We start from the raw sequence: 13,580 nt of genomic DNA on the forward strand, positions 1-13,580 counted from the left end.
CTCTATATACTTAGGGGCACACGTCACCATATCCATCCTTGCCAACAGGTGTGTTCGAGCCTATGGACATATACGTTAACCGGAGGTGGAAGCAAGTCCAATATATGTCTGATTTATTCTGGAAAAGATGGATGAAGGAATACTTGCCTCAGCTGCAAGAACGTCATTTATGGATAGGTGCAAAAAGAAACTTGGCAGTGGAAGATCTCAAAGGATATGTGACTCACACTTTTCCGGACAAAAGAGGATTCGTTCGTTGGGTGCAGATAAAAACAAGGACTAGCTGTTTGACCTGGCCCCGCTGCAGGAGGCTGAGGCTGGATAAGGACGTCCTCACCTCAGTAGTATTTTTTTTTTTCCTTTTCGCCTTTTCCATCTTGCTTTTTTGGACCATTTGCATGGCTCATTTTTGGTGAAATCCCTTTTTTGTGCTTTTGGACTCAGGACTTTGGACTTGGCTCAGTTTGACTGTGAACTTGTTATATGGATTTGGACACTTACCCATGAACATTGTGCAGAATGGATAATTACATGTGGACATTTAAGTGTAAGCATAATCAACATTGCTTCTACATGTTTATGTTTCCTATTTGTATTACTGATGGTAATTATGTGGTAATTGGGGCTGGTTGTGTAGGAGCCATATGGGGACTGGTTGCTAAGGAAAATCCTAAGGGGCAGGGGGTCATGTGGGCAAAGGAGACGTGCCGGTAGTTTCAAAGGCACCAAGTTTCCTGCTGTCTGGGAGTGGACAGGGAGACACTGGGTAGCTGTATTTTTCTTTTAACGCTTCATTAGCTTTCTGCCATACTATTTTTTGTGGGCCTACACTTCACCATCTGTGTGTGTGTAACCTGCTTACGCCGCTGTTCATTAAACCACCAGAAAATGCATTATGTGACTAGTCTACTTTGTACAAACCGCAGTGCGTCAAAAACAAAGGTACTGGACCTGATCTCTTCTCTAAATGGCAAAGGCTCAGTGTCACTACAATACTCAGGCAGTAGTATTTGTGGACATTTTTCAAGCTGCCCAACATGTTATAACTAAATTGTTCTTTCAAATTCTCAGATACATTTGTAGCTAATGGGTTTAAATCTAATTTTTTATTTTTTTTCAACTTTTAGCAACAGTGCCTCAAGGCTAATTTTTAGGCCAGTTATTTCTTACTCTATTTATTACTTTGATTGGTTGCAATTAAAGAGAAAGCCTCATACATTTATATGAAGATGATGCTGTTTTGTATGCAAGTGGTCCCTCTGCTGATCAGACGATTTCTAAAACTACAGCAAGATTTTAATGAAATCCAAAATGTCCTCGAAAATATGAAATCATCATTGAATGCAAATATAACTAAATAGATAAAAAAAATAAAAAATAAAAAAAAGCAATAATTTTAAAATAAATAAAACATTTAAGTGTTGCAAGCTACAAATTATTATACACTAAATGGCAGAGTGATTGAAAGAGTCACATATATTGTAATAATATATTTGGGATATTGGCTTGAGAAAAATTTATCCTTTAATATACATATGAACTATGTAACATTTTAAAGACAAAATTATCATTTTACTATAGAAATAAATCTTGTATTTCATTGAATATATATATATATATATATATATATATATATATATATATATATATATATATATATATATATATATATATATATATATATATATATATATATATAAACTACACTGTATGAAATGTATTCATAACTCTTGACAGACTGTCTGCGTATTATTTTTCTTCCCAAAAATGGAATACATTTCAAGGACATACAAAACTGGATAGACTGGTGCCACAAATGCCCTTAATCTCTTAATAAACATTTATAATCACACCTGCACCTGTTTTAAATGGACCTATACAGTTATTTGTTTTGTTTGTTTTTTGTTTGTATTGTTCTGTATTCTAACAGGGCACTCATGAAAAAGAGTCTGAGCCTGTATATATAAACATAAATGAAACATTTAATATTAAGCTGTTGGTTCTTCTGGTGCACCATCAAGAGCCTCTTCCGGTCCTTGGGCCTCATGAGTAATCTTCTGTTGGTATTTAGTCTTGAAAAATCCAGCCTGTAGAATGAATGCAGAAACAGTGTTGGCCTGTGTAATTTTATTATTTTCATAATGGCTCCACAGCATGGTTTACCTTGTATAAGCCGGCTGTCAGTAACAGCAGCAGTGCCAGTGCTCCCAGAGATCCTCCAATGATTTCTTTAGTGAAGTCTACCTCAGTATACACTTCTACTTCTGCTTCAATCTATATATATATATATATATATATATATATATATATATATATATATATATATATAAAACCTCATTAGAGATCAGGCAGTGCAAAGTGAAAAGGTACATATTTATATCTTGGGGCTAATGTTAATGCCAATTTAAATAACGCCACTGATGCACCTTCTGGTGTACCTTTCGAAAAGCAGAGGTGTCCTTCTGTCAAGTTTTCCCTGCATTCGCAAAGTCTTTAACATGTTGTCAGTGACATCCACTAGCAGTTTCCTGTCATGTGTAGTATTTAATGATTTTAGCGTGACTAATCCTTATGAGGTAAAAACCTCATAAGACATTAATTACGCCGGAAATGGTTGGGCTGACTGTTCCCCTGACTGGAACTAGCCGGCTGCCGTTGTGCACAGAGCCAATTGTGATACATTTTATTTCAATTCTTATACTTTGTCAGAAGAGGGCGCTGTACCTTGACGGGGTTGTTCTCAGCTGAATAGAAAATAAACCGGTCTGTATCATACTCCAGGACAGCTGTGCTGATGAGGTGAAACTTGGCTGACTTTAGTCCAATCTGTGGGAGGCAAAACATTATCACAGCACACTGGCATCTGTCAGGCAATTTTTAATATGTAAATGTTTGTGTTAGAGAGTGTCCGGACCTGCTCAATCCATCCTGAACTGAGGTTTGCAGAGATGATATAATCTTTACTCTCTGTTTGACTCATGACGCGAGTACACCTGAAAACCCTGCATTTGGCCACAGTGCAGTTCTGTTTGGGTTGAAAAAATAAACATACAAATGACTAGATTTGTTTTCAACTCTAATTTCTATGTTGCCATATTGATTGTGACAGTAGTGAAGCTAATACTGACCACAAACTTGCTCTCCTGTATTTGTGGAACAAAATCTGTCACAGTTGGCTCTTCATCCTTGTCTATTTGACAGTCTGCAATCTGAAAAATAATTGAGACTCTTCTCAAGCACAGTACAATAGAAAGGTCAAAGAATGTATATAGTTCTACTAAAAATATTATTAGATCTTTAATATATGAACAATTTCAATAGATATTCCACTATCTCACTATATCAACCCATTTCAACCTGCACTTGTGTACAAAATAGTGTACTCTCAATTTGTTACTGTGTTTGTCTTTGCTGTATTTTCTGGGATGTGATGAATGAAGTTGTCACATGACCAGTAGGCTCGTCATGATAATTACTATATCGACGTATTGTTCCATATATGATAGATGGACCAATATTTTGGGTTAGTCAGTTTTTATTTGCAGTAATGGGATTTTTATTTTATTTTTATTTTTTTTACTTTTTTTTGCAATATGACTTGAGCTGTAGAAGGTTGAATAAATAACTTCTGTGTCTCATTATAGATAGAAACTAACTACTTAAGTGTTCCATTCTGCTGTTTAGTTATTTTAGCTCATGTTTTAATATTTGTATTAGAAAATCTATATTAACTTAAGTAATACTGCACTTCAAAATGTGTCGTGACAGGCCTAATGACCAAAGATGGTTATGTAAAATTTATACCTTAAGGTGAAGACGACGCCCAGAATTCTCTCAAACAGAAGGGTAGTAAAGTTATTTAAATTTAACGCAGTACAATGATTTTTGGCACATATGATCTTTATGGTCTCTAGTAATGATCAATGCATTTGCAATTACTTTATTTTATTTGGTCTGAGTGTAGGATGGAAAACATGGTGGTCACAATTGTGACCGGTGGGATAGAACCTTGTACTACAGTAAAAGGCAGAATATATAAGATCACACATATTTTTTTAACACATAAAACATTTTGAATTGGTTTATATCCACCCTAAGGGAACTTCATGATATGTTGGATGAAGGTGATGGTCCTGTCAAGAGGAACTAAGAACTAAGAAATTGTCCCTAAGAATTTCAACTTGGGGTCCTTGATTGGCCTAATACAGACTGTCAGTTTGAGATGTCCAGCAGGTTGTTCAATACACCATAGTGACCCGGTGGAGTCAGGTGACGATACTGAGGAACATCCAAGATTCTCTACCTGCTATTAGGACATGTCTGAAGAACGACCAAGATTCTCCAGCTGCACAATGGACATGTCTGAAGAACATGCAAGGTTCTCTATCCACCTTTGAGACAAGTCTGAGGAACATCCAAAGTCCTCTAGAACCTCAGGAGAAATCTGAAGAATATCCCAGATTCTCTAGATGCATGATGGACATGTCTGAAGAAAATCCAGTGCCCTTTAGCTACTATAGAAGCAATTCGGAGGAACATCTGAGATCTGCTATTGGGACAATCTGAAAATCACACAAAATCCTCTAACTGCTATATAAACAAGTCTGAAGAACATCAATGGTTCTCTAGCTGCACAATGGACATGCCTGAAGACACAGAAGTCTAAGGAACATCCAAGGTCCTCTAGATGCAATAGGAATAATAATGCCTTACACTTGTAATGCACTTTACAGGCTTGTCAAAGCCTCTCAAAGCTCTACACTATAGTCATTATTCATTCATTTCCACACTTGGTGATGGTAAGCTACTATTGTAGCCACAGCTGCCCTGGGGAGACTGATGGAAGCGAGGCTGCCAATCTGCGCCATCGGCCCCTCCGACCACCACCTATCATTCAAGTCCCAAACGGGACTTGATCCTCCAACCTTCGGGTTGGGGGACCAACACTCTAACCACTGAGCCACTGTCGCCCCAATATATCTGAGTAACCTCTAAAGTCCTCTAGCTGCTACTGGGACAACTCTAAGGAACATGCAAGGTCCTCTACCTGATATTGGGATAAGTGTTACATACAACATACAAAGTCCTCTATAACCTATAGAGAGAAATCTGAACAACATCCAGGGGCCTTTAGATGCTGTCAAGATGAGTCTGAAGAACATCCAAGGTCTTCTACCTGCTATTTAGACAAGTCTATGGAACATCCAAGGAGATAATTAAGCCCCATCTTCCCCTCATATATAAGAGAGAAAAGCATTTTCATTTTGAATTGTATTTTATGCAAAGCAAACTCTGTTAAACTAACAATACTTCAAACAATTCTTTTAAATGTCATTAAGATAAATGTGTCTACTATTTCAGTGATTAAATTCAAAATAGAAAAGATTTTCAGATAAAATGTATCAAAAATATCACCTTTGATTTTATTGTCTTTCTTATTCTGGAAAGCACTTTGAATGACTATGTGTACGAATTGTGCTACACAAATACACTTGCCTTGCCTTCTGGATGAGAGTTTAAACGTCAACTATAAACCTTATAACAGTAGTGAATTTCCTTCTCTACTTTTACCTGCAAAGAATCAGAGTCTACCCAGATGTCCTTCTTGCCAAGTTTTACTGGCACTCGGATCACCACAGAGAAATTCAATGCTCTGATCTCATTTGTAACCTGCAAAAAGAGCACTTAATATTATGAAAATACGTACACGTATATTAAAAAAAACATTGTACTTTACCTTAACTGACTGATTGACTGGCTTCTGCAGATCATTTTCACCAAACGTAAAATTGGTGTAGCTGTGTGAACTGAAGAGATTTTATGTGAGGAAAAAATCTGTATCAATAATGTAGGAATTGTTGGCTCATGTACCTTCCAATTGTCACTGAAATGCTGTATTTTACATCAATTTCTCTTATTTTGTATCGCTGAGACAATGAGGACGACTGCACATTACCACTAAAGGAAAAGAAAACAAATAAAAAAGTGCCTCTATGGCTTTGTTCAAGTTGATACTGCAATGAATGGCACCTGGTTGTGTTTGCAGTGACAAAAATCCTCCTGTCAAGTTGACTGTTGGTGTTAAAGCCATATGAGACAACAAAAAAGGCCTACAACAATACCAAAGGCAATTGATGGTGCATGTTAAATGAGAAAGGGTTTAGGAAAAGATAAACAACAAACCTTTGCTTTGCTCTTAAAAATAGGCTTATCAATAAAGCATTCTGTCCGTCCTCGTATCAAACTGTTTTCACTGTCCACTGAGTTACAGTCAATTCTCCCCTTTTAAGAAATATAACAAGGAATAAGGAAGAAGTTGGCAAACAATAATGATCTGGCAAAGTTCTTACTTGAAGTCCAATGAACTTCCGGTAGGAAAATCCAGAGGGATATGTCAGAATGACTCTGGTATCGTAGGAATTTTCCTCTGTATTTTCTAATGACACTGTGATGTTGAGCAAATCATCAATGCCTACTCGGACCACAGAAGACCTATAAAATCAAAATGGTGATTAAGTAGCTTAAAGAGTAATATTTTGTAAAAAAAAAAAAAAAACAAAAAAAAAAACTATTACATAAAAACTGTATACCTGGTGAAGTTAAAGTCCACTATGAGTTGGTCAGTACATGTGTCATCCAACCCACAGTTGATCTCAAACCCCAACTGAAATGAAAATATTTGGATAAAATATATGTTTAATTTGAATATATCATCCCTTTATCCACGTACGTCTTTGCTGACTGTTGTGGGTGACTGTTGAGAGAGACTTGGTTTGAGGCTCTGGGGGGAAGTCAAGCTTTCAAATGTGAAGCGCAGCTCATTGTAAAGAGGATTGAGAGCATCTTCAGGACATGACTGTAAGCAAAGTGTCCTGAATATTAATAAAACAATACACATTAATATCTATGCATATATACATCAACATTTTTAACCTGTATAAAGAAATTGATAGGAACGCATCCCTCATGGTTCAATGTAATGGTGAGACTTCCGGTTGTGTCTGGTTGTTTCTCATTGATGAATGCCCGGTTATTTGGGACAATGCGTGTTGCATCCAAAGTAAAAGTATAATTGATTTTTGCCTGAGCTGAAAAAAATGCTTGTATCAGTAAATATTGAAAAGAGAATGGCTGAAACTTTAATAAATACCTTGATCTAGTGTGGTGACTTTGGACATCGTGAAGCAGACAGTAGCAGTGGCATGTAGAGGTTTTGAACAGTCGTTATTCTGAGTTGGGATCAGCTGTGGTGTGAAGGAAATTGTAGCATCTACTTTTACAATTGGTTTGGACCTGGGACATAATAAATAAAGATAAATGTTTAGTACAATCAAATGTCTGTATTTGGATCAACAAGGGAATATCATAAGGATGGAGCACATGAGAGCAATGAGAGATAAAAGCTTAATACTAACACAAGATAAATTACTACATGAAGGAAATATTCATTTAATTGTGTATTCAGATGACCCCTTAGATCCATGAGGACCATTTTCTCCTGTTTGAACAGTATATTAAGTAGGGAGTAGTTGTGTTTACCTGAGAAGGACAACAGTCCCTTTTGAACCCACCATCAAGTCTGGCAGGCCATCGTTGCTTTGGTCCAATGACGTTGGACTGATTGACGTGCCAAAGAAAGTCAAACCGGACTTTACTTCTGAGGCAGTAATTCTCTAGAAATGTAAAATTGAATTATGGTAAAAGAACTTGCTATGCAACAATATTTGCATATATATCGTCTCAAAGGTCCATCATCTTGTACTTTTGAGATGATATCACATAATTGCGTGACAGTATCATGTTTAAACGTGATACTCATTTTTATTTGAGTACACAATGACACTTCAGCGCTGCCCTAGAGGACTGACTTTTACCTGACCTGAATCAGGACAAAAGCAAGACTGAGCCAGGACTCCAGCAGTCTTCTATCAGGCTCATAGTGAGCAGAAAGAAGCAGCAGACCACACACAACAACCACCAAATAGTTTCAACTTGAAAAGGTTAAATACCATTGCAATTCTACATGTGAATGTAGAGTTTAGAAAATAATAAAATAGTCTAATACTGAGCCTCTTCACATTATTTTATTTTAATAATGTAGTCCCAGATACATAGAAAAAATACATCCAAGTCAAACCAACACAACACTGGGTGAATGCTAGAGTAAATTTAAGAATAAAAGGTAAAATAAACAGCTATTTTAAACAAATCCAATAAATATTAATCGCAGTCCAAGCATGTGTTTAATCACAATTAAATTTTTTAATCATCTGCACTGCTCTATTAGCACCAATTTTCCGCACACATAAGTCACTCTCGGTTTGCGGATTTTAGCTGGCCGTTTCTCCCCCATCACTGGTTCTTTATGGAGAGTTTAAAAACTTGGAAGGAGCTCGGACTCGTCCCTGTCGCACTCTCTGCACAGCAGGGCCCTCTGTCTCATGTCCAGAGCACAGACACAGTGGACTCTTTTTATTATGTGTCGTTTAACATTCTGCTAATGTAGGCTAATTAATGTAATAAATAAAATAGGAAATAAATCATAGCCTTATGAATAAATGATTACAAATGCAACTCAGATTGCCCGAGCAGTAGGCTATATTCACTACAACAATCACATGTGTGGCCAAAAAATAAAAATATTCAAACCAATAATAATAAAGTGAAAGAATCTGTTAAGAATTGGGAGGATGGAGAGCGCTGCATTTTAAAAGAGGTGACACTGTAATGACACTGTAGACTGTTTAGTCAAACAAACCTTGGATTTTGCTTACCTGTGAATAGGTAGGAGTAATCCTCCTAAACCCAGAGCCATGGTAAATATAAATAGTGCCTTGACCATCATTCTCCAAAGGGGCTCCCACAGCTAAATCAGCCAAATTATCTGCATTCAGATCTGGCAGTACAGCAAGAGATGACCCAAACCTTCCTCTTTCTGATGCCCCCCTCAGGATTAATGGAGAATCAAAGTGACAATCCACAATCTAATAAAAAAAAGATGACAAATTAATAAAAGACACTCTACTTTTAAAAATAGATAACCTTTTACCCGATCAGTTACGTCGCAAACATAGACTCTTCCTTCCCTGTCCCTCTCTATATACATTGGTGCAGATATCAGGAGCAGGTCAGTGAAGCTGTCGCCATTGACATCCATTGTACAAACCTCTGCCCCAAAATATTCACCACTCTGAAACTGTAGCAATGACAGTGACAACAGCAGATTAGGTGATCATTAGTCTTCTTTCAGTCTCCACAGTGACTACACACCTGCCAATCCACTGGATCAATCCTCTGCTGACTGTAAATGCTATAAACATACATTACAATGCCCCTGTGTTGATACCGTGGAGCACCAACAGCTGTAAATGTCCCCGCCACAGTATTTGCAATAGCTATGGAATATCCTACAACACAAATGTGTCAAAACATGGCAGAAATGCATGGCATAATGCATTACTTTTTAAACATTTTAGAAAGACTTACCAAGGTAACTGTCATTGTCAATGTCTTTAGGCTCATAGGAACTCGTCATGGTGCCAGAGTTGGTGTACTTCAGCAGTGCTCCTTTCCACTCGTTGGCACCAACAGCTGTCATTTGAAATCCCTAAACAAAATGAAACATTCAGATTTAAGAGAGATGTTAAAGTCTCATACATTCACTAAAAGTGGACTGTTACCTCACTAAGAAACGCTGCACCAAAGCCCAACTGGGACATTTCCATTTTCAACGTCTCCCCACCTGTTTGAGTTCCTAAATAGAATACATTTATAGTTCAAATCTGTCACTGTGAGAACAAATGTACAAAGTTTTTACCTTCAATAGAAAAGATTTTTTCCTGCAGAGTCTGTCTTATTTTATCAAGAGCATCAAAGCCCTGAACTTGAAAGACACGGTCTTCAGATGCTGCAATAGTTATAAGCTCATTCTTTGCATCTGCTTTATTAAATGAATTCCCAACCTACAAATTTGACAAAGTGAGATGATGAGTAAAACAAAATGTATCTGATTTTTAAGTTAAGTTTCATATCTTACCCCAATGGCAAATATAATTATGTTTTTTCTATTTGCTGCTTCGCTAGCTCCTGGTAAGTAAGCTTTATCGTTGGACTCTCCATCAGTAATGACAATCAATACATTATTTGCATTTGGCCGATTACCGTTTGATGGTATGAAGACTTCATCTCTGAAAAGATTTTTAAATATTCATATGTGTACAATCATTATAATTTATAATATAACACAAACTGGGGTACACAACTTACACAACTCTTTGTATTGCTGTGGCTGTATAAGTGCCTCCTCCCAACTGTCTTATGTTTTTTATTTGTGATTTCCAGGACCCGCTGATTTCAAAATTGTTGAAATAATAACTAATTTGAAATAAATGTGAAAACTGTATGATGGCAAACTGAAAAACATAAAATAAAAAACAGGTAAATAAATATGATACATATATGATAAATATTATATATACATGATTATATTGTGTCGAGGTTGTGTTCATGTTCAAACATTTGGCTCCAAAACCTTGCCATATTAATCTTATCCTTGTAGACCTTTTAACTGACTTTTAAAAGCTTTTGTGAAAGTGAAGTCATCAAACTTTATGCTAAATTTTGTGGATAGGCCCAGTAAAAACCATAATCGAGGTCAATAAATCTCCAGTCTGACAGTTAAATAAATTCTGACCTGCCCTCCAGCTCAGTTTTAATCTATGAGGATTCATAGATGTCACCTGAACACAACCTATTCTGTAATAATGATTTATCTCACCCTTGAATCTTTTCCAAGAAAGGATTTGATCACATTGATGACAAACTGCTTCATTTTTGAGAAATCTGCTGGATCTACACTGCCCGAACCATCTAACAGAAATGCAATGTCGGCTGGTTGGCTTGGGCAATCTGGTAAGAAACAAAGAGATTACTAATAAATCATACCCATCACGTGCACATGTATGGAGCTCAATAGTCTTCTCTTTTCAAGCTTTTAATATATTTTTTTGTAAAGTCTATGGGTCGAGTGGTTACTGTTGAGCTCCATAGGATTATAAAAGTCTATGTACCTGCAGTAGACCTAGGCGTGGTTCTTCTGAGACCGTTATTTTGATCAATCTCTAAACACAGACCATTGTACATGGTGATGCTCCTGCAATCCTTTGGAATGGTTGGCCCACAAACCTGACAGAGACATCTTTATCATTGTTCATAATACAATACTTAGATTATTAAGTAGTTTGTCATTTAAGGGATATCAAACTATAAAGGGAATGTGGTGCAACTAAGAGGAAGCAAGTTCAATGCAGCAAAGCAATTAAAGTAACTTCTCCAACATCTAAAATAACTCACTACACAAAACCAACACATTACTGTATTTTGTAATTTTCTACCCTGGAAAGATGATCTAGCAATCTCAAACAGTGCAGTAACACAATTTAATAATGTTACTCAGTTACATACTAAATACAAAAGAGCATGACTTTAATAATTTACCAGAGACTTTTCATTTCTGGGGTTAAATGCCATTGCCAATCCAAGAGAGGAGTTCACTGCATAATCTGGCACTGTGTAAAATGTGGACATATTCATGAACATCACAGTTTGTTGTGAAGAATAAATTGTGATAAAATAATGGTTTGCCTACATTTAAGCTGTATTTTCCTGCAGGTTGTTGTTGTCGGGGAACACTCATAGATCTGTCCTCGTTGTTGTGCATCCTGCTGAAGAGGAGCACTGACCAGTAAGCTGTGAAGACACACATGTATAAAACAAGTATTTCACAACTACACAACTACATTATTCTCACTTACCCATTTTGTTTCTGAATCACCTTGTGTCCAAATCCTAGCGCAGGGTTAGTGAAAGATCTCCAAGCTACAGGTTCAATGTTAAAACCACCTATACTCCGTAACACTAAAGATAAGAAAAATATGAATACAAATTGCAGTCAAATGAATAAATACATTTTGTCTGGTTAAATATTGGCCCAAATTGTTGTTGAGTTTATTGTTTATAATTAGTGAAATAAAACATTACCAACAACTATTTACCTCAATTTTCTATTTTGGCTGAGCAGAGTCTCCAATAAGAAACAACAGAACTGAAATTTAAAATTGTCCAAGTCGTGCCCAATTCAGAGCACAGACATTGAATTGGGCTTTATAATATGACTGTACATTTTTAACTATACATACATTTTTTCCCATTTTCCCAAAAGTCTTTAAACATGACTTCTCATAATGTGTGTCAGATTTTACACACTGCACTACACCCAATGTGTTGGGGACAAAACTGTAACTGAATTAGCCAAAAAATAGCCTGAATAGACTTACGTTTATAATGTTACCACTAACACAGCACATAGATAAACATATTCTCAAGGGTAAAAATGTCCTACCTGAGAAAAATATTATCCAATACATTGTGTTGATCTCTTGAAAATAGTTCCACATTACATTTCTGCAGCTCAAACAGTGGAAATAGAAGAAAGGACCTTTATTTCACTATTACCGGGACCAGTCTGAGGAACTCTTTTGTAGGTGGAGTTACCAGCGCTGCATGTTTGATGTTTCATATTTGGCACATTGTATTGACATTTATATGTCACTGGTGAAACAGCGGCATACCTACAATTCTGTTATATTATACAAATAGAAAAATAAAAGAACATTATGTTCCCTTTATATTACTTCCCTTTTAGAATCCTCAAAACTTTCTGCTCAGACTGTCCTCAGCTGTCACCTTCACAGACTACATCAGGCCGGTCTGTCTGGCAGCTACTGACAGTCTGTTCAACACTGGCACTGAGTGCTGGGTCAGTGGGGCTCCGTCAGAGAATAAGATCAGTCTCATTTACTTTATTCTGCACAAACACATTCTTTATCATCTAAATGTACCGTGTGTTTCTCCTCTCAGAGCCACTCCCGTATCCGCCTCATTCATAAAGGTAATTGTGGATATTTCCTGCTGTAGTGAATATGACAACCTTAAGGGGAAAGACAGCTGTACTATTGTTTATTGTCCTCATTACCTTCCTGTTACTGTTTTTGTAGATTCACTCCACATTGCTGCAATGTTATAGTAAATTAACATATCTCTGTTAATGTTCAAATATGTAATATTGTGTCTTCATTAGTTTGCAGTCTTATTTTGTCGTAATGCTGGTGCAGGTGGGACCAAAAAGTGCAGAACTCGAGGCAAGTTTACAGTGTTTATTTACAGTTTGTGAAATAACAGACAAGTGTAGATTAGACCGGCGAGGGGGCCAGGTGCCGGGTGCGAGCCAGAGTACGGGAATGCGTTGTGGAGAGCAGGGACAGGAACAGGGAGTAACCAGTACCGGAGCGGGAGACAGGAACAGGGACGGAGTTAGGGACAACGGAGGCAGCGAGCGGGAACCAGAGCGGGAAGCGGGGTGCAAGCCGGGGTCCAAGACGAGACAAGGTGGTGGAGACAAAACAGACAATACCGGAGCAGGAACACGGGGCCAGGAACAGAGCCAGAGGCAGAGGAGCTGGGACGGTCCAGGGAGCAGGAATCTGAGGGCAGCAAAAATCCAGTCAGCATCAAAAAGGCAA

At 37.2% G+C, this 13,580-nt stretch overlaps 1 protein-coding gene across 1 annotated transcript; it reads right to left on the bottom strand.

Annotated features, from left to right (window-relative positions):
• Positions 1–1,973: 1,973 nt before the first annotated feature.
• On the bottom strand, positions 1,974–12,453 carry LOC117387803 (integrin alpha-D-like). The gene is made up of 30 exons (XM_033985376.2): positions 12,401–12,453; positions 11,814–11,916; positions 11,648–11,748; positions 11,497–11,567; positions 11,070–11,184; positions 10,778–10,908; positions 10,267–10,412; positions 10,037–10,187; positions 9,818–9,962; positions 9,681–9,754; positions 9,487–9,607; positions 9,271–9,407; positions 9,050–9,196; positions 8,775–8,984; positions 7,540–7,673; positions 7,151–7,293; positions 6,934–7,088; positions 6,731–6,856; positions 6,591–6,664; positions 6,351–6,492; positions 6,184–6,282; positions 6,031–6,110; positions 5,872–5,958; positions 5,738–5,807; positions 5,572–5,670; positions 3,129–3,209; positions 2,915–3,025; positions 2,725–2,826; positions 2,164–2,274; positions 1,974–2,087 (listed from the first exon to the last, which is right to left on the bottom strand). The coding sequence occupies exons 1-30, from the start codon at positions 12,423–12,425 to the stop codon at positions 1,989–1,991; spliced, it is 3,390 nt and encodes a 1,129-aa protein (XP_033841267.1). The 5' UTR covers positions 12,426–12,453; the 3' UTR covers positions 1,974–1,988.
• Between the last annotated feature and the right edge of the window lie 1,127 nt (positions 12,454–13,580).

This window comes from Periophthalmus magnuspinnatus, chromosome 19, assembly GCF_009829125.3.
Source record: "Periophthalmus magnuspinnatus isolate fPerMag1 chromosome 19, fPerMag1.2.pri, whole genome shotgun sequence".
Taxonomy (NCBI): domain Eukaryota; kingdom Metazoa; phylum Chordata; class Actinopteri; order Gobiiformes; family Gobiidae; genus Periophthalmus; species Periophthalmus magnuspinnatus.